The sequence below is a fragment of the Corythoichthys intestinalis genome, chromosome 15 (assembly GCF_030265065.1).
Source record: "Corythoichthys intestinalis isolate RoL2023-P3 chromosome 15, ASM3026506v1, whole genome shotgun sequence".
Lineage (NCBI taxonomy): Eukaryota > Metazoa > Chordata > Actinopteri > Syngnathiformes > Syngnathidae > Corythoichthys > Corythoichthys intestinalis.
Window position 1 is genome coordinate 33,485,945 of NC_080409.1, and position 21,185 is coordinate 33,507,129.

Genomic DNA, 21,185 nt, shown 5'->3' on the forward strand with positions numbered 1-21,185 from the left:
TTTTTTCTAATCGAATACTCGAGTTAATCGATTAAACGTTGCAGCAATAATTTTTTACAATATTGTTTTGTTTTGTCCAAGAAATTCAGAGACAACCCATTCGAAATTTTGATTTTTTTTTTTTTCATCATAAAATTGTCAGATTTTTGCCACATATCAGTTAATTTCCCCACAAATTCAGATTCCTTTTTTTCCCATGACACTTTTTTCCAAAAAAATGTTAGTAAAAAACCTGGATTCTTCCACAAAAATATTTTCTAAATTGTCATATTTAGTTCTGATAGTTAATTGATATTTTGCAGAAACCTAAACATTTCAGATTCCCCAAAAATTCAGCTTCTCAAAAATCAGATTTGTATCCCCCCTCCCCCCAAAAAACTTGATCTTCACCCCACAAAAATAGATCTTTTTACTGAATTGAAAAATATTTATCACGGCATCATTTTGCTTTCCACAAAAATATTCTGCTTTTTAGTTGGATTCAGCCATGTGAAATGAGGCAGACCAAAGTGCAGTGTAGCCACCCTAACCAATAAAACTAAATGCAAACACTTTCAAAATAAACCATTACAATGCCACTTTAATTTAAACGAATACTCAAAGCAACAAAATTTAATTTGAATATTTTTTTCTAATCGAATACTCGAGTTAATCGATTAAACGTTGCAGCAATAATTTTTTTACAATATTGTTTTGTTTTGTCCAAGAAATTCAGAGACAACCCATTCGAAATTTTGATTTTTTTTTTTTTCATCATAAAATTGTCAGATTTTTGCCACATATCAGTTAATTTCCCCACAAATTCTGATTCCTTTTTTTCCCATGACACTTTTTTCCAAAAAAATGTTAGTAAAAAACCTGGATTCTTCCACAAAAATATTTTCTAAATTGTCATATTTAGTTCTGATAGTTAATTGATATTTTGCAGAAACCTAAAAATTTCAGATTCCCCAAAAATTCAGCTTCTCAAAAATCACATTTGTATCCCCCCTCCCCCCAAAAAACTTGATTTTTACCCCACAAAAATAGATCTTTTTACTGAATTGAAAAATATTTATCACGGCATCATTTTGCTTTCCACAAAAATATTCCGCTTTTTAGTTGGATTCAGCCATGTGAAATGAGGCAGACCAAAGTGCAGTGTATCCACCCTAACCAATAAAACTAAATGCAAACACTTTCAAAACAAACCATTACAACGCCACTTTAATTAAACGAATACTGGAAGCAACAAAATTTAATTTGAATATTTTTTTCTAATCGAATTCTCGAGTTAATCGATTAATCGTTGCAGCACTAATTTTTTTACAATATGGATTTGTTTTGTCCAAAAAATTCAGAGACAACCAATTTGAAAATTTGATTTTTTTTTCATCAAAAAAAAAAGTCAGATTTTTGCCACATTTCTGATTCCTTTTTTTTTCCATGACACTTTTCCCAAAAAAATGTTAGTAAAAAACCCATATTCTTCCACAAAAATATTTTCTGAATTGTCATATTTAGTTCTGATAGTTAATTGATATTTTGCAGAAGCTGAAAAATTTCAGATTCCCAAAAAATTCAGCTTCTCAAAAATCAGATTTGTACCCCCCCCCCCCCCCCCCCTAAAAAAAAATTGATTTTTTTCCCCCAAAATAAATCTTTTTACAGAATTGAAAAATATTTATCATGGTATCATTTTGTTTTCCACAAAAATATTCTGATTTTTCCTCTACATACATGATCCTTCCTGAAAATGTCTTTTTTTTCTGAACGGGTCTTTTTCCACTCCCCCAAAAAATGAGGTAAAAAAGTAATATCCGCCATGAAAATCCGATTTTTTTTTTTTTTTTAAATTGAATATTTCAGCAATATCATCTCCAATTACTTCTATTACTCATACGATTATAAAAATCAGAACTATTCTGCAACTACTACTACTACTACTGCTCTGCTGCTGTTAATATTACCATTATAACAACTACTAATTTTAATAGTAATAACAATGTGTAATCTGTGTCTGCATTTACCTTTTCTATTTCGGCGATGAGTTCCGCCTCCTGATGTTTCATCACCTGCTCCAAATAACAAAGACGTGCAGTCATTCCGGTGCGAAATTACAAATTGTGAAACCTCAAGATTGTGTTTGTATGTGGACCTGTTTTTGCTGGGGTGGAGCACCCCCACTGGTAGACCCTCTGCTCAAGAGCTGTGTGCTGTGCATTCCCTGCAGGGGGTCAGCTTGCCGCAATCTGCTGAATACAAGCTATGGTAAAAGAACTGAAATACAGCATTGAGACATTTTTATACTGGCATATTATGCAGAACAAAAAAGGCTGTGTGAAAAATGACAAGTTAACCCTTTAACACCGAATGTGTCGGCTGCGACATATTACGCATATCTGTCATTTGAGTTTTAGTTTTATTGCCCTCATAAATAAGCATTAAAATGCTGCATGGACCATGTGTCTATGTCAATATTTCCATCTTTTTTTGTCCTTTTTCAAAACTGAAAGCACAACAAAGACTACATATCCCAGGAGCCATTGTGAGGTCACATAGGACGGACGTAATGTGAACATTTTTAATAAATTGCCGAACGAGGCGCCAACTCAGGTGAGGGAGGCGAGGTAGCGAGCGTCGGCCGGTAGGATTGAGCGAGCGACTTTGAAACATGCGGAATGAATCAGAAACTACATTTTGTGCAAGCTAATGCATTATTTCATCAACTCGAGGAAGAGGATGGACCAGATTTGTCATTATTCTCTTCAGGGTAGTTGGCGAGTTGGGAGGAGTGACAGGCTGACAGCGCGAACGGCGGAAGAGTGGGCTGTGTGACGTGGCGTATGATGTGGCCCTTTGTCCTGTTCAAGGAGGAACTGAGTGGCATGCCTGAAAATTTGAACTGAACTACCATCATATTTGGACTATAAGGTGCACCTGACTATACAGGGTGACCCAAAAAAAAGTTTACACTGCCATAATACAACTTAAATGCCATGTTTATTCATCTTAGAATTAGAATTTAATCACAAATTATACATTATTGTAAAGAACATGTACAGTACACTCTATTTTTCAATGTGTCCTCCCTTAAGTGTCACAACAGCCTCCAGGCGCCTGTGGAACAATTCTTTATGTAGGATGCTGTCATCTTTCATCCCAAGATCTAACAATGGACCTCTCCAAGGCTGCCACGGAAGTTTGTGGCTTCTTACAGGCACTGTCCTCGACAGTTGCCAATATGCTATAATCCAGGGGATTGAGATCTGGACTCTGGGTGGCCACATATCACCTTGTCAATCAACTTTTTGGTCCCCACAGATCGGGCACTTCCAGACCCAGGTTTTCGTGAGGCTGTTCCAGTATCTTTCAGCTTCTTTTTAACTTTGTAGACTGCCCATCTGGATATTCTCAGATTTGCTGCAATCTCAGTAGGTGTCAGACTGGCACGCAGCAATTCAGGTACAGCTAAAGTTTTCTTCATTTTCAGCAGAAGCACAGGAATTGTAGAGACGAGAGATTACCAGCTGCATTGAGGGACCTTAATGAATAAGCATGACAACCTATTTAGATATGTTTCAATGGCTTTTAAACAAGCAGTCAACTGAGTGTAAACTTTTTTTGGGGTCACCCTTTAAGCCTCCACCCACCAAATTTGACACGAAAACGGCACGTGTTCATAGATAAGCCACACTGAGCTATAAGCCGCAGCTGTCCTCGCTGTATTATGGGATATTTATCCTCAAAGATATTAACCGTTAACACTTTATTTGACAACGGCATCATAAGACATGACCAAATGAACCACCATGAAGCTTTGAACCAATTGGCTGAAAAGCTTCATTGCTTCAAAAAGTTCATCTGGCCATCACTGCTTCCTTGGGGGAGACCTCTGCTGCCACCTGCTGTCTACATTGTTGTCATCCAATATGCCTGCTTGCATGCATTGCAGCGCTATGTAAATAACAATAAGTTGTAAATAACAATCAAAATTCCTATTCTGTGCTAATCATTTCTTCAGTTACGTTTCCAGTAGTTTCATTAATTGCTAGTTATGGTATTTGGTAACATTTTATCATTATTATTTTATTTGACAGTGGCGCCATAAGACTGTCATAAGACCGTCATAATTATGACATGACACTTGTGATGAGCATTAATGAATGCTTATAACAGATTCCTTTGACACTGCTGTCAGATAAAGTGTTACCTATTAACCCAAATAAATCAACAAATAAACTGCACTGGACTATAAACCGCAGGATTAAAAATGAGGGAAAAAAGTAGCGGCTTATAGTCCGAAAATTACGGTAGTTTATCAATATTTTTGAAAATATTTTTTTCAATGTTTTGATTTTTTTTTCTTTTCACTATCAATCTTTTCAATTTGTATATAGATGTGTGTGTTCGAGAAGCTTGATTGCATGTATATTATTTTGATAAGGTGATGGGTACAATAACTAACCTCACAACCTTTTTGTGTTAATGATATACACTCACCGGCCACTTTATTAGGTACACCATGCTAGTAACGGATTGGACCCCTTCAGAACGGCCTCAAGTCTTCGTGGCATAGATTCAACAAGGTGCTGGAAGCATTCCTCAGAGAGTTTGGTCCATATTGACATGATGGCATCACACAGTTAGTGCAGATTTGTCGGCTGCACGTCCATGATGCGAATCTCCCGTTCCACCACACCCCAAAGATGCTCTATTGGATTGAGATCTGGTGACCGTGGAGGCCATTTGAGTACAGTGAACTCATTGTCATGTTCAAGAAACCAGTCTGAGATGATTCCAGCTTTATGACATGGCTCATCCTGCTGAAAGTAGCCATCAGAAGTTGGGTACATTGTGGTCATAAAACGATGGACATGGTCAGCAACAATACTCAGGTAGGCTGTGGCGTTCCAACGATGCTCAATTGGCACCAAGGGGCCCAAAGAGTGCCAAGAAAATATTCCCCACACCATTACACCACCACCACCAGCCTGAACCGTTGATACAAGGCAGGATGGCTCCATGCTTTCATGTTGTTGACGCCAAATTCTGACCCTACCATACGAATGTCACAGCAGAAATCAAGACTCATCAGACCAGGCTACGTTTTTCCAATCTTCTATTGTCCAATTTCAATGAGCTTGTGCAAATTGTAGCCTCAGTTTCCTGTTCTTTGCTGAAAGGAGTGGCACCCGGCGTGGTCTTCTGCTGCTGTAGCCCATCTGCCTCAAAGTTCGACGGACTGTACGTTCAGAGATGCTCTTCTGCCTACCTTGGTTGTAACGGGTGGTTATTTGAGTCACTGTTGCCTTTCTATCAGCTCGAACCAGTCTGGCCATTCTCCTCTGACCTCTGGCATCAACAAGGCATTTCCGCCCACAGAAATGCCGCTCACTGGATATTTTTTCTTTTTCGGACCATTCTCTGTAAACCCTAGAGATGGTTGTGTGTGAAAATCCCAGTAGATCAGCAGTTTCTGAAATACTCAGACCAGCCCTTCTGGCACCAACAACCATGCCATGTTCAAAGTCACTCAAATCACCTTTCTTCCCCATACTGATGCTCGGTTTGAACTGCAGGAGATCGTCTTAAACTATGTCTACATGCCTAAATGCACTGAGTTGCCACCATGTGATTGGCTGATTAGAAATTAAGTGTTAACGAGCAATTGGACAGGTGTACCTGATAAAGTGGCCGGTGAGTGTATATGTAATTATATTAGGGGTGTCAAACGATTAAAATTTTTAGTCGAGTTAATTACAGCTTAAAAATTAATTAATCGTAATTAATCGTAATTAATCGCAATTCAAACCATCTATAAAATATGCCATATTTTTCTGTAAATTATTGTTGTAATGGAAAGATAAGACAAAAGATGGATATATACATTCAACATACGGTACATAAGGACTGTAGTGGGTATTTCACTCTACTGTCATTTAAATCTGTCTATGCTGTCCTCACTCCAAAGCGTCTAGTTTTTCCAAAGCTAGACCGCTAGTGAACGACGCCTTAATAATCAGACTTCTTCCTTTTTCATCTGATTTATTAATAAAATGGCCTCAAACCATTGTCCTCTTTAGACCGTCGTAAAACTACAAAAAAAAAAAAAAAGTACACAAGCATTGCATTAGCAACAACGTTAGCTTAGCACGCTATACAGGTTCACTAAACATAAACAAAAAGCGTCTCATACAAAAAATACAACATTTCGCTTACTAACATAATATGTACATTCTTTACAACAACCATACTTACGGACAAATCTTGTCCAAGGATCATATAAGCACAACATTACAACGTAGGCGTCAGCCCGAGATGTCGTGCAGCCATATTGAACTGGCAGGAGAACAATAAACCATGTCGCAAAGCGACCACAAGAGTTCACTGTTGGACAGCACAAAAAGCCTTGCTGTAAAACTTACCAAAAGGCAGAATACTGTCTGAGCGGGACATGTGCGTTAATTGCGTCAAATATTTTAACATGATTAATTTAAAAAATTAATTATCGCGCGTTAACGCGATAATTTTGACAGCCCTAAATTATATATACGGTATATATATTTTTTCATTATTTTGCACTGTTGGTCTCCTGTATATAACCTGTTTTGACCATAGTATGGGTAAAGTCCAAAAAAGCCTATAACCATATGTCTGCTGTTTGTGCTGAATTGTCAAATATAAAACTATTCGGTCTTATATATTTTTTCATTATTTTGCACTGTTGGTCTCCTGTATATAACCTGTTTTGACCATAGTATGGGTAAAGTCTAAAAAAGCCTATAACCATATGTCTGCTGTTTGTGCTGAATTGTCAAATATATATTATTTTTGTCTGTTGAATGTTTATCCTAACAAGTTGAATAAATATTATCAAGCTTCAAAACAGTTCGTCGAGCACGTTTGGTTGTCAATGAGACATCAATATCACAAATTTTGACAAAAGATTTAGGCAGTTTTTGTTTTTGTCTTTTAAGGTCCAAAATGTTGATTATAATTGGTCAGTGAGAAAACAACAGTTTGGACATTGAAGGTTGTGGTGTACTGTAAAAAAAAGGGACCCAACCAGGCCATTTTGAACGAGTTTTTCTTTGAAATATAAAGGCAAAATCAAAGGGATGCAAATACGGACAAAATAGGCTCAGGTGTTAAAGGGTTAAAACAATTAACAACTTACCTCAGTACAAGACCTCACAAAAGTTGCTCCTGGACAGCCTTTTTCCTTTGGAAAATACTACTTTTTATTCCTTTTTTGCACTCATAGGCATACAAATATGCTTATTGACGCATAAATAAATAAAAACCTACTTCAACATTTTTTTTAAATCTTACCTGAACTTCTAAAAAAATCCGTCATATTATTTTCTTTGCTCTTAAACCAATAAAAAGCTAACTTCATATTACATTTTCCTCTTAATAATGAAAAAATGTTCACCTTTTTTCCCCTCCTGCTCTTCTCAAACCACTTTTATTCCTTTTTGTGCTGCACCACACAAAGCTTAGTACGCAAGCTAATGTTTACTCAGCAATGTGGCCAGCAAACGTCGTATATGACGTCACCATGAAGGAAAACAGAAGGCAGATTCAAAGTGTTTTCCATGAAGTTAGAAACATCATTTATGGCTTTAATATGTATTATGTCAAACCTTATATATTCAAATTATTTAATTATTTTATATCAAGTACACTTTAGGCAAAAGCGAGACTTGCCGTTTATACTACTGGGCAAAGCATAGATATCACAAAAACGCTAGATGTCTCAAGTCACTCACTTGTCTGGTGGGCTCAACTGCTGCGGACATAAGGCGAGTGAAACCATGAAACCCTAAAAAAATAATATTAGGCAGTAAATTTACTGCATCGCTCATGTTTCTAACAAAGCAAGCCGTTTTAAAATCGTTTGAAAAAGTATATGGTACATTGCAAGGTAGGGAAACAACACTAGCAAAATTTCAGGATGCTCAAATTTCCCCACCAAATTTTAAGCCACCTTATTTGCATTATATAATGAGTTCAGTTATATGCAAGGTCTCAATATTGGTTGTGACGATATGGCATAACCTGCATGTACACTTGTTACAAGGGACGGAACATTCTTTAACGATCAGTGCAAAATAAATCTGTATAGGCCATACTCACGTGACGTCACAGCCGCGCCCCCGCGCCATGTTGTCCGTATACTCGTCATGTTAATGCATTAGCGCTTCGTAAATTCCTCCTATTATGGCGTGTTTTTCTGCTCGTTAACATTAATAATCAAAATGGTGAAGTCGTGTGTGGCGGTCGGTTGCAAAAACAGAGAAGATAGACGGAGAGACTTGAAGTTTTACCGTATTCCGAGAGACCCGGAGAGGAGAGCGAGATGGACTGCTGCAATTCGACGAGAAAACTGGGCTCCAAACGACTACCACAGATTATGTAGTAGTCATTTTATATCTGGTAAAATGCATTTAATATATATTTAGAGGGTTTTGGGCTGACAACCACAATTAAGATCATTGCTAGGCTAATCGCCGACAACATACACTCAGACGTTGTGAATGAACTACCTGAAAATATATAATTATAAGGGGATAATAAGACAGTTGTCATACAATTAATTTACAATTTCACTAGGTCAAAAGCCAAAAAATAAATTTAACTAGGGACAATCTGGAATAGTGCTATCGCACTTCATATTTATTACATATTATATATGTATGTAGTGAGAGTGCTATCGCTAAACCATATAAACATTAAAAGCCCTAGCTCCATTGGCAAATGACATGAAATACATTAGACTTGACAGTGGATGTTAGCAAGAACAAAAGATTTTGAATTGAAAATTTCGTAACTCACCTTCCCGAGCCGATTCCTGCCGAATTTTCGTGTACGATGACCTGTTTCACCCAACCAGCAACGTAGCATTTATAAGCCTCCAAGCTCTTAAAGTTTTTCAAACTTTCGTGAGAATAGGCTGATTTTGTGTGGACAAGATAGTTGTAAATATCAGGGTCAGGCAAAGACGGCGAAGACAGCGGGTCGAAAAACATCTATTTAGGCATCAAATATGGATCTGGCGAATGGATAAACTGAAGCTTTTCCACATAACGCCTTTTATGCAACGCATCCAATGAGTTTACGGCGTCAGATAACACCGGGGCTTCCATGAATTGCTCTATGACTTGCACGACTAATTGAAAACAATGAGAACAGGTCTAAAAAATACGGACAATATGGCGGCCGGATACAGCGACACGTCATTTTGTGACGTAGGTGAGTAGGGTCTATTGATTTATTCTCGCAGTCGGCGTGATGTCACGATGACGTCATCTCGCATAGCAACGTTTCGCCATTTTGAGATGGGGGCACATTTGGAACAACCAAGATATACAGTATCGAAATAGATCTTTGTATATTGAAAGATGGGTCAAAAATAACATTTTTAGTTAGTCAATTATTGAACGAAGATGGTCAACTTTTCACTTATCAAGAAGTTTGTTTATCTTATAGTATGGTTGTTACGCCTCGTGAATATTCTGTTGTGTTTGATGCAATACCAGAGGGCTCTCGAAGATTATAACAAAATTCTCCTAAAGGTAAAAATTGTAACGTGCCAATCTTCGATCCAAAGTCTCTGTTTATTGGTTATAAATGTGCACTATTAAGCTCTGAAGCCTCCAACCAGATAGTTTCCAAACCTGCAGCAATTGCTTATAATTTATACGAAAATATTGAATGGAAACATATTTGGCTTTTGCCTAGAAAATATTTATTAAGAAATAAAGTAAAAGAAATCACACTCAAATTACATCACAGGTGTTATCCTGTAAAGACGACAATGGTTAAATTTAAAATTAATATTGAGACATTATGTTCTTTTTGTGCAAATGCAATGCAGAGGAAACTATTTCCCATTTGTTTTGGGAATGTATTTACTCCCACATCTTTTGGGTTGACCTGAACAATTATATTAATTCCAAAGTTGTGCCATCATTGAAAATTGTTTTTAGACATATTTTGTTTGGCCTATCCAACGTTGAAGAACCAGAAATGGATAAAAGATATGTTGTAAATCTTATTTTAATATTGGCAAAATTTCACATTCACTGTGTAAAATATACTAATCAAAGACCAAATTTTCATGTCTTTGGGAAATTGTTTTCTTTATATTTGGACGATTTGAGTTACTCTTTGAATCCCAAAGCTATAAGGACCAAAAGACTTTGCAAACAGTACGGCTTGTGTTAAAATTGACCCCGACATTTTATTATTTTGTTGTTGTTGTAAATCTGTTGATTGTTTGTGAATTGTTCGCCCATTATGTGTATGTGTTTTTGTGTAAATAGTTTAAAAAAAAAAAAAAAAAATTGAGATGGGGCACGCACAGGTAAACATCCGTAGACAAACGTTGTCTGAAATTCATATATTTCAGCTGTGTTTTGTGTCTTTTTTTCATAAAAACGTCATAAACATGACTTATTATTATCACGAGTCACTGCCGACAGACGCGAGGTTGTGGTCAAAAGTTTACATACACTTGTGAAGAACATAATGTCATGGCTCTCTTGAGTTTCCAGTTATTTCTACAACTTTGATTTTTCTCTGATAGAGTGATTGGAACAGATACTTCTTTGTCACAAAAAACATTCATGAAGTTTGGTTCTTTTATGACTTTATTATGGGTGAACAGAAAAAAGTGATCAAATCTGCTGGGTCAAAAACTATACATACAGCAGGGCTAATATTTGGTAACATGTCCCTTGGCCATTTTCACTTCAATTAGGCGCTTTTGGTAGCCATCCACAAGCTTCTGGCAAGCTTCTGGTTGAATCTTTGACCACTCCTCTTGACAGAATTGGTGCAGTTCAGTTAAATTGGATGGCTTTCTGACATGGACTTGTTTCTTCAGCATTGTCCACAAGTTCTCAATGGGGTTTAAATCAGGACTTTGGGAAGGCCATTCGAAAACCTTAATTCTAGCCTGATTTAGCCATTCCATTACCACTTATGATGTGTGTTTGGGGTCATTCTCCTGTTGGAACACCCAACTGCGCCCAAGACTCAATCTTCGGGCTGATGACGTTAGGTTATCTTGAAGAATTTGAAGGTAATCCTCCTTCTTCATTATCCCATTTACTCTCTGTAAAGCACCAGTTCCATTGGCACACAGCATAATACTACCACCCACTGTGCTTGACGGTAGGCATGGTGTACTTGGGGTTACCACGCTTGACTGTGGACACTGACACCTGTGTTCCAGCAGCTTCTAATTCTTGGCAGATCTGCTTTTTGGTGATTCTCGGTTGAATCTTCACCCTCCTGACCAATTTTCTCTCAGCAGCAGGTGATAGCTTGCATTTTCTTCCTGATCGTGGCAGTGACAAAACAGTGCCATGCACTTTATACTTACAAATAATTGTTTGCACTGTTGCTCTTGGGACCTGCAGCTGCTTTGAAGTGGCTCCAAGTGACTTTCCTGACTTGTTCAAGTCAATGATTCGCTTTTTCAGATCCATGTATGTATAGTTTTGACCCAGCAGATTTGATCACTTTTTCTGTTAACCCATAATAAAGTCATAAAAGAACCAAACTTCATGAATGTTTTTTTGTGACAAAGAAGTATCTGTTATAATCACTCTATCAGAGAAAAATCAGAGTTGTAGAAATAACTGGAAACTCAAGAGAGCCATGACATTATGTTCTTCACAAGTGTATGTAAACTTTTGACCACAACTGTATTTTGCTTTCATCATTTCGCTTATCAATTAGGTTCATATTGGTGAGAAATGTGGCCCAGACCCCCGTTCAATTATCTAGTTGGTCTTATTAATGTCCTTTCCCCAACAAAAAGTGTACATGCAGGTAACAATGTTGAGACAAAACCTACACCCATGGTACATTGATTACAGTGTTAATAGGATGGCCCCGACGCAAAACGGCCGACAAGCGACGACGCCCGTCCACATTAACTCACAGCGCACATCTCACATCTAGCCTAATGCATATATGATGTCTATGGGTGAACGAGCAAGCTCCGTTCCGATTGGCTGCTACGTTCAAGCACTTTTCAAATCACCAGAACAGCTGACGGCGACGCTGTCAAAAACATTCGGAGTGCGTGTACTGTCCGGTAAGGAAAGAAATTTATTCTGTTTATACGGCTTCATATTTGACAGGCTGTAACCTTATCGAATATGTTTTTTTTGCATTTGACTCGCGGTTTTGCGTCGTTGTGCTCTCCGAGCGACGTGGCCAACGTATCTCGTCAAACAAATGACGATGTTACTCGAAAGACGCCTTTCCAGTTCGTTTGTTTCTGATCTTTGGTACTCGAGATGCTCCCAAAATGTCATGTTAGTTGGGAGTCGTGGCTGATAAATGAAGAAGAAAAGCTAGAGTTGAACTTTTGTAGTTTCTGACAGCTGTGAATCACAGAGTTGTCTTGCAGTCCGCCAGAAGACATGTGGAGCGGCCAGTTTGACTCTTCGTCGTCTGAAGAAGGCGACGACGGCCACGACGATGACACACCTTTTCAGATTTCCTGGTTGGCCTCCAAACTTTTTATTTACGTTCCTCAGCTTCCTTTCCCCCTTGATTCGTTGTTTTCCATTATTGTTTTGTAAAAAAAAAAAAAAGTCTTCCTCACTTTCTCACGCTTTTTAAAAAATGTTATTCCTCGTGAACCGTTTATAGGGCAACAGACTATTTATAAAAGCACACAAACTTAACCTCATAAGCCTACATGACCCCATATGTGATGTGGACAGCTGGTGTCAATTACAGTAATTATATCAGTGGTTCTTAATAGGGTTGTTCCGATCATGTTTTTTTGCTCCCGATCCGATCCTGATCGTTTTAGTTTGAGTATCTGCCGATCCCAATATTTCCCGATCCGATTGCTTTTTTTTGCTCCCGATTCAATTCCAATCATTCCCGATATTTTTTCCCGATCATATACATTTTGGCAATGCATTAAGAAAAAAATGAATAAAACTCGGACGAATAAATACATTCAACATACAGTATTTGTTCATTATGACAATAAATCCTCAAGATGGCATTTACATTATTAACATTCTTTCTGTGGGAGGGATCCACGGATTGAAAGACTTGTAATTCTTAAAGGATAAATGTGACTTTGTATATTGTGACTAAATATTGCCATCTAGTGTATTTCTTGAGCTTTCAGAAAATGATACTGCAGCCATTTAACTTCTGCCCAAATGCATGATGGGAAGTGCAACCATGACTGTGCGTAGGGGCACCCATTGATATATCTTCTCTGCTTTGGGGAAGAACATAGGGCATTTAAAAAAATGATCAACTACTACCTTTCTTCCCCACATTGCCTCCCACGTTATTTTTAATTGCTGAGCGACGTATTGTAAGGCTTTATCCACATAAAAAAATGGCTCCAAAAGCTGTCAAAATTCTCTACTCATTACACGTTGCCTTTTAGCGATATCTATAGGTAAAATGGCGTTTTTATAGATTGAATGCGACAATGCAAACTTCTGCCCAAATGCATGATGGGAAGTGCAACCATGACTGTGCGTAGTGGTACCAATTGATATATCTTCTCTGCGCTGGGATATAACATAGGGCAGGGTTCACAAAATCCGGACCTCAGTGCCACTTTTCCTGTCGTGTTTTCCACGTCTCTCTCCCCTAACACACCTGAATCAAATGATTATGTCATCAGCAACCTCTCCAGAAGCCTGATAATGATCCTGATTATTTTGATTCAGGTGTGTTGGAGGAGGGAAACATGGAAAACACGTCAGGAAAAGTGGCACCGAGGTCCGGATTTAGTGAACCCTGACATAGGGTGTTAAGAAAAAGATCAGTTACTACCTTTCCTCCCCACATTGCTTCCCACGATATTTCTAATCGTAGGGAGAGGGATTGTAAGGCTTTAGCCAATTAAAAAAAAGCTCCGAAAGCTGCCAAAATTTACTCTACTCATTTTACGTTGCCTTTTAGCTCTATATATAGGTAAAACGGCGCCATTACAGATTGAACGCGACAATGCGTGAGTGGGTCGTGCAGCGCATGCATTAATTGCGTTAAATATTTTAATGTGATAAATTTAAAAACCAATTAATTACCGCTGTTAACGGGATAAATTTGATAACCCTACTTTAAGCCTAAACTAAAGACACTGGATGAGTGTAACATATTATGTCTCTAACGATAAATACAATTAGAAAACGATTTAATAAAAAAAAAAATATATATATATATATATATATATATATATATATATATATATATTATAAAAAAAGGCATGTCTGATATTTTTTTGTCGATTCCGATACTTTGAAAATGACGTGATTGGACCCGATCGATCAGCATCACCTCTAGTTCTTAACCTTGCTAAAGGTACCGAACCCCACAAGTTTCACCTGTAAATTCACCGAACCCTTCGGAATTGGATAATAAAGCAATTTTTTTCAAATTGAAAACCAATATATCTAAGCTAGCAAGCTAATAAATTAGCAATTTAGAAAAGTTCTTCTCATTTTGACAGCATGCTTTATAAACAAGTCATAATATGAGACCGCGCTGCCCATTGGTCTGTTGTATTCCCTCATACCAAGTGAGAGTCAACCTTCCACTGAGCAAACCAGTTCCTCCCCCCATCAGATCGAGGAGTAGCAGTTACAAGAAATGGTTTAAGCCTTTAAATTGAAAGCAAGCAGGTACAAAACCTGGTCTAAAAAGCCAATTTGCCTCAATTTAATCAGCGTACGAAAATAGGGCTCTGCGTTTCTTTACCGTTGCCAAACCCCTTAGACTTACTGAACCCCTGGGGTTCGAGCAAACTCAGGTTAAGAACCACTGAATTATATATATTTTTATTGTTAATTATTGTTGCATTTTTATGCTAATTAGAACTTTTTATGAATAAAAAAAATCTAAACATTAATAAAAAGTTCATTTTTAGAAATCTATAATAAAAACAAATACCCACCATATCTACTGCCTCCAATAACACATTAAAAGGTTTATTATTATTGTTATTATTTTGTAGTATTGAACTCATTACCTGCCACTGGCTGCTATAGATCTCCAACTCATTTAAACTAGGAGGACTGGATGTGACTGCTAATCTTTCAGTGCAATTGGCGGCACCAGACGTCTAATCCATTTTGACAGTCAAAATGGATTAAACGTCTAGCACCTTCAATGACAGCCAGTGAGTCAATTGAGTGCCCTATGAAGGGTTAATTACCCGCTATTTGTGGGACTTTGGAAGCAAGATTGACCTGGGAGGGTGAATACCTCAACCTGCCAATTTTAGAATATATAGTGGTGATAAAACACTATTCACAAGTCCCCCCCCCCCCCCCCCCCCCCCAAAAAAAAGCAATCTAATTTCTAAAGAATTGTTTAAAAAAAAAAAAAACATTACACCAAAACATTGAGTTATGAATGATTGATTCTGTATTAAATTAGTTTTTTTCCCCTGCCAATTTCAGGGTTCCTTTGTCTGAAGTGGGCTCTTCCCAGTTTGTGGGCATCTGTTCCCTTCCAGGTAGACCACCTTCCTTCCCTCCCTCATACAAGCTCATGATAAACGACCCATGCATTTGTGCAGGTTGCAGGTTCAAAGACATCCGCAGGAGTTTGCATAAAGACGTCGGTGAGTTTCCTACATAAGCGTACTCGCTCGTAATTCTACTGTTCATATTCTTTTGACTAGCTACCTATAGCAGGGGTTCCCAAACGGGCAGCTGTGGGTTCTGGATTTCTTTCCAACAAAACAGGACGACATGTGTATACCAATCTGGTGTTTTACAAGTGTAATCAGTTGATTGTAGTCAGGTGCTGCTTGTTTTAGCAGAAACCTCATTGGTTAAACGGTCTGCGGTCGATCGGTAGGAACAAAAACCAGGACCCACAGGGGTCCTTGAGGACCGGTTTGGGAACCACTGTCCTATAGCTACTGCGGCTGCTTTTTAAATACTATTAATTAACTATTATGGCTACAGCTAATGCTAAAATGTACTAATACAGTACTATACTATCATCAATGCTTGTGTGATAATGAAAACTTTATCAAGTGCTAAAACAACACTGCTCCAGCAATTGTGTTCCTCCCGTATCCTCCGACATTTCAGTCTTCTACTCCCTCTGTGTAACAGAATTTACTGAAGACACGGTAAAGCTGGTTTATTCCGAAATTTTGGACCAGGCATTTTCATGCGCACCAATTGGATTATAAATAGACATAAACTGCCCCTCTCATTCACAATAGAATCTTGATAGGATTGCTCTAAAAAATAATTCCGAATGGGGTGTGTACATAAAGCAATTGTATTCCGATTAGGCTTTCAATCAGAATAAACGTGTCCATGTAAACATTACCAATGTTTTTTTTCTTTAATTGAATTACTGTTGCCTGATTAATTCAAGTAATTTGATTAGAAAAGATTTGAAGCAAATTTTGCTGCTTCGAGCATTTGTTTAATTAAAGCATTGTTGTAATGGTTTGTATTGAACGTGTTTGCACTTAGTTTTATTGATTTGGGTGGATACACTGCCCTCTAGCGGCAACAGTGACTATGACACATTTCACATGGCTGAATCCAGCTGCTCCCTGTTAAGACCAACAAAAGCTAATTTTTTTGATTGAGCTAATGTTTTTAGTGCATTTGTAATTTAGTTCATAGGTATATTTAACAGTTTTTTGTGGGAATATGTTTTTGAAGCATTTGTTAAGAGCATTGTAAAAAAAATTAATTAATTAAAAGTTAGCATTTTATAGCATTTAAGCTAGCGTACTTTTCTAATGTAGCCAATTGTTATTTTGTTGTAGTTAGATTCTCATTTATTTTTTTAGACCGTTTGAGGCTCAGCTCGGGTATTTTTTTTTTTATATGTTCCTTATCCGATTACTCGATTATTGGAACTAACTAGTTCGTCGATTAATCGACTACTAAAATAATCGATAGCTGCAGGCCTAAATTGAGTCATATTTGAGTGCAGAAGAGCTGCGCAATCAGGGCGTACAGGACGTGTTTGTGCTGTGCACGCGCGGCGAGCTTTCAAAGTACCGCGTGCCCTCGCTTCTGGAGGTCTACCAGCAGAAGGGCCTCATCGTACATCACATGCCATTCCCCGATGGGGAGGCGCCCCAGCTGGAGCTGTGTGCACGCATCCTGGACCAGCTGCAGCACAGCCTGGAGGCCGACCGCAGGACTCTCATCCAGTGAGGGTCACGCCACTAGATGCGGTGCGGCAGCAAAGTCTTCATAGCCCTTTGCTTTTTGCACATTTTATTGATACAAAAAGAATCTGTACAGGATTGGCTGTAGTTGCCATGAACGATTTTGACAGATGAGTCATGAGTTACTTTTGGGATTAGTCGACTCGTTATTTTAATTTTACATCATGCTGGGCTTTATATTTTAGCTGGTAATATGCACTGGAACCAAAACTGCATTTACAAAAATTGGGATTTTGAATATCGTAACACTTTGTAACTATGTACTGTATGATCGTTTCCCAAAGCAAAAGTAGATGCTAATAATTTTGATGAATTACAAAGATAACGAGAAAACAAATAATATTTAGTTGTCTTGTTTTTCTTATGTAATAAAAATCATAGAAAATTTATTTGCTCTTGTTCATTAAAAATTTAAAAAATATATAGATTAGCATTAGCCTTTTCTTGTTTTATTTATAATAAAATAATAGTATTTTTACTATTAGAAGGCTCAAAAAAGAGGACTTTGTACAATTGACATGTCAGAATTTGATTATGATTAAAAAATGTTTAATTGAATCATCGATTGGTTGATGAATCAATCTTGACTGCTCATTAAAAAAAAAAAAAAAAAACTGTCTCGCAGTGAATGGCTTTATGTTGACAGGTTCATACAAAATTAAAAAAAACGGGCAAGAAGTTAGATTACTGTATGTTCTTAGAAAGTATTCCCAGCACTCGGTTGTACTATTAGAAGTAGGGATATAATATAGGATTAATAATTGTGGTAGTTTTGCAAACAGTAGTAGTAGGCAAAATAATTATGGTCTTAGCAGCAACGGTAAAGAAAACTGTAATAGTCAAAGAACTATCGCTTGAAGTTGTATTAAAAAAAAAAAAAAAAAAAAGTGTTAGTAGTAGTGTCAAATTTGAGGGTGGGGGAGTATATGTATATATTATACGAATAGGGTTGTTGGAACACTGGAAAAATGTGTAAAAAGCCAAGTGCTGTGAATCTTCTGAATGCACCGAATATTAAGTGCGCTTTCACAGTATCTAGTCATTTTTAGAATTCATTTCTACTTTCATTGCAGCTGCTATGGAGGTCTGGGCCGGTCTGCATTAAGTAAGGACTTTTTATTTTTTCCTCATTTTTTTCTGTCAGATAGGACTGATTTCCAACTTTTACCCCCAACAGTCACCGCCTGCCTGCTCATCCAGCTTTCCATCACCATGACGGCCAACCAAGCCATCGATATTTTGCGGGAGCACCGAGGACATGGAGCTATTCAAACCGTCAAAGTAAGTAGCATATCCCACCATGTACATATAGGGCACTTAATTTATTGGCTGCCATTGACGGCGCTTGATGTCCAATCCATTTTGAACAGTAGGGGGTGGCTGAACGAGTCAAATTGGATTGGACGTGAAGTCGAGTGTTCCCGGTTTAAATGAATTCGGATGTTTATTGCCCTCAATGGAATGTATTGCAATAAATACTATGAAAATTACAAAACACACACACAAAACAATACTTGTTTTATTTGGACTCCATAACCAGTTTTTTATTCCATTTTTATTTTTTTTATTTAATTTAGTTTAAAAATGCAGTACTTTTTCTTATATAGTGATCCCTCATTTTTCGCGGTTAATGGAGACCAGAACTCGCCGCGATAAGTGAAAAACCATGATGTAGTTCCCCCCGCCCCTCATTAGGGTATTTTAAATAAATATGGACATAAATTTGTGTGGCTACTTGATTAATTAGCAATGTATGATGCATCGATAATCGTGATAAACGTCAATACCGTGATCATCGTTCAATAATCGAATCGTAGCACCCTGATTTGTAATTGAATCGAATCATGGGGTGCCTAAGATGGCACACCCCTACATAGAATGTATCAATTATAATTATTAGACCAGGTGCCCATATATGTGGACATCACATTTTGGGGTATGTAGGCCACACTTGTATACAAAATGTTAATATTGTGGCCTGCATAGCCCATTATGTGATGTCTTTATGGGGCTTTATTATTATTATTATTTTTTTTAAAGCTTTTCTTAATTGCTCTGGTAAGTTTCTCGTATGAGAATTGAAATTCTCAAAGCAACTTGTTCAGTTCTCACATGTCCCACAAGTAGCAGAACAACATGGATTACCTGCAAAAGCCATTTGTCTGTGCAAAATACTTCAATCAATCACTATCGCTCAAAATTAAATTTCTGTGATGGGTCAATAAACATGTCACGGCTGACAGAATGACAAGTCCTTGTTTCATTGTGTAGAGACAAGACAAATTGCTTAGTCCTGCTCTCAATTGAACAGCTACTCTGGTGGAAGGCTCTGATGCTGAAGATGGTGTACGTATGTTTTGATGAAAATTGCAAGTTACACCTTTGTTTGTGGGAGATTGTTTACACTTTTCCTTGTTTTACAATGTTTTGACAGACCATGTCATTGCAATACAGAAAACAAAAGACAGCACCGAGTATCACAAAGAAATACAACATAAAATCAAAATTAGAAATGTGAACATAAGACAATCGGCACAACTAAACTTCAAATGCTGTCAGGATTATTCACCCATTCTTTCTACATCTTGACGTTTCCGTTTGGTCACAAATTTTCATCCTCGTCACAACAGATGTCCTCTCTTGCTATACAGCGTGGAGAGAATCTTCTTGAATGCCTTACCCAGCCTCTGCGGGTATCTATGATGTCACTGCATGTTGCATTCAGGAGAGTCATCTGATTATGAGGCTGGCGATCTTACACTTGCCATCTCCGTGTGGAGAGGAATGGGGATTATGGTGGTAGGAATTTTATTACCATTCTGTTGTGGGTTGCAAACCATTCCCTGATTATGTTGACGTGGTGGCAAACTCAGTTCTAATTTTGGCAGGTTAAAATAAGTAATAAAAATGCTGAGAAATAAGCACACACACGTTCATCCATTTTGCATGTAAAGGCTTATGCAATGATGACTAGATGTTGTGGGCGGTGAGACTATTCAATAGACCCATGATAATGCATTTTGACCATCATACCAGATGCAACTGATAATGTAGGAAATGGCAGAAAATTGTACATTCATTTGCATGGATGCACAAAAACATGTGCAACTTGCTCAAAGGAATGAGAAACTGCTTTTTTTTTAATGTGAACTAGTGATGCAATGTTGAGGATTGAACAAGTAGTTTTGAGAATTGCAAGTCTGATCTGAGAAACGTACCAAAGCAATTGAGGAAAAACTAATCGCAAAAATAGTCACATGCTCTAAAAAAGTTTTAAGCACTTTTTTAAAGTATGTACATACACTGTTTACTTTAACACTATCTATAGGCATCTTACAAATCCAACTCAATTTCTATTACTTTTTATAGACTTTTCTCTTTAATTGTCCTATATCTTTCAACCTCTTCTTTGACAGCAATACAACTTTCTGCATGAGTTCCGAGAAAGATACAGCACCTACCAAGAAAGCAGTGACGTTGACATGGAGCGCTCAGTTTCTCGATGAGCCACTCAGGACCATGTGATGTCATCGACTGCACTTTAAAAAAAATGCTTTTAATATATTTCTTAGGGTTTTCATGGAATTGGGGTGCAATTGTGGTAACCACGTATGTCAGTCTGTCAATATTTCTTTGGGCAGGTTGTAACTAGGTGTAAATCACCAATTTCATGATGATAGATTCTTTAGACAATGATACAATATTTGCTTATTCTGCCACGATTTGATGGATTTAATGCTGTATGTAGACATTTAACATTTCACCCCCCAAAAATGCACGGTAATATTTTGAAAATTTTATTGCTGAAACACTTCATTTAAATGAATTCTTTTGAACAAAATGTCATTTCTAAAAGATGTTGATGCAGTGTTTTTCATTTTGTCTTTACACCCCTAGTTTTAACTGTAAAAGCTAATCATGTTTTGTGGACGTGCAACGACAATTTTTTTTTTTTTTTTTTTTTAAATCTAAAATACTTAAAGTGATA

General features: G+C 37.4%; 2 protein-coding genes across 16 annotated transcripts in view; one reads left to right on the top strand and one right to left on the bottom strand.

Annotated features, from left to right (window-relative positions):
• Positions 1-13,443, bottom strand: part of si:ch211-67f24.7 (rho guanine nucleotide exchange factor 33) — a 39,296-nt gene extending 25,853 nt beyond the window's left edge. Inside the window, exons 1-4 of one of the 12 annotated variants that reach the window (XM_057859032.1) lie at positions 8,044-8,556; positions 7,755-7,807; positions 2,138-2,231; positions 2,010-2,054 (exon numbers count right to left, since the gene is read on the bottom strand). In XM_057859032.1, the coding sequence (XP_057715015.1) occupies positions 2,010-2,054; positions 2,138-2,231; positions 7,755-7,807; positions 8,044-8,049 (198 nt within the window). In that variant the 5' untranslated portion in view covers positions 8,050-8,556. Of the gene's footprint in view, positions 1-2,009; positions 2,055-2,137; positions 2,235-7,159; positions 7,217-7,314; positions 7,510-7,754; positions 8,557-12,492 lie in introns of those variants that run through there. The other 11 variants (XM_057859029.1, XM_057859031.1, XM_057859038.1 and 8 more) reach the window with 11 other exon arrangements.
• Positions 7,666-21,151, top strand: cdkn3 (cyclin dependent kinase inhibitor 3). Of its 4 annotated transcripts, none has more exons than XM_057859044.1 (8): positions 7,666-7,787; positions 12,400-12,508; positions 15,447-15,502; positions 15,566-15,610; positions 16,957-17,179; positions 18,271-18,302; positions 18,375-18,478; positions 20,614-21,151. In XM_057859044.1, the coding sequence occupies exons 2-8, from the start codon at positions 12,426-12,428 to the stop codon at positions 20,701-20,703; spliced, it is 633 nt and encodes a 210-aa protein (XP_057715027.1). In that variant the 5' UTR covers positions 7,666-7,787; positions 12,400-12,425; the 3' UTR covers positions 20,704-21,151. The 4 variants fall into 4 exon arrangements, with proteins under 4 accessions (XP_057715027.1, XP_057715028.1, XP_057715025.1 ...); XM_057859045.1 differs by having other exon boundaries at positions 7,676-7,787; positions 12,413-12,508; XM_057859042.1 differs by lacking the exon at positions 7,666-7,787 and adding an exon at positions 11,703-12,094.
• The last annotated feature ends 34 nt before the right edge of the window (positions 21,152-21,185 follow it).

Excerpts from the sequence above, each read along its gene's own strand:
- cdkn3 (XM_057859042.1), top strand. The coding sequence starts at position 11,971 with ATGATGTCTATGGGTGAACGAGCAAGCTCCGTTCCGATTGGCTGCTAC. Across the intron at positions 12,095-12,399 it reads CGGAGTGCGTGTACTGTCCG|AGTTGTCTTGCAGTCCGCCA; the intron begins GTAAGGAAAGAA and ends TGTGAATCACAG. Across the intron at positions 18,479-20,613 it reads GAGCTATTCAAACCGTCAAA|CAATACAACTTTCTGCATGA; the intron begins GTAAGTAGCATA and ends CTTCTTTGACAG.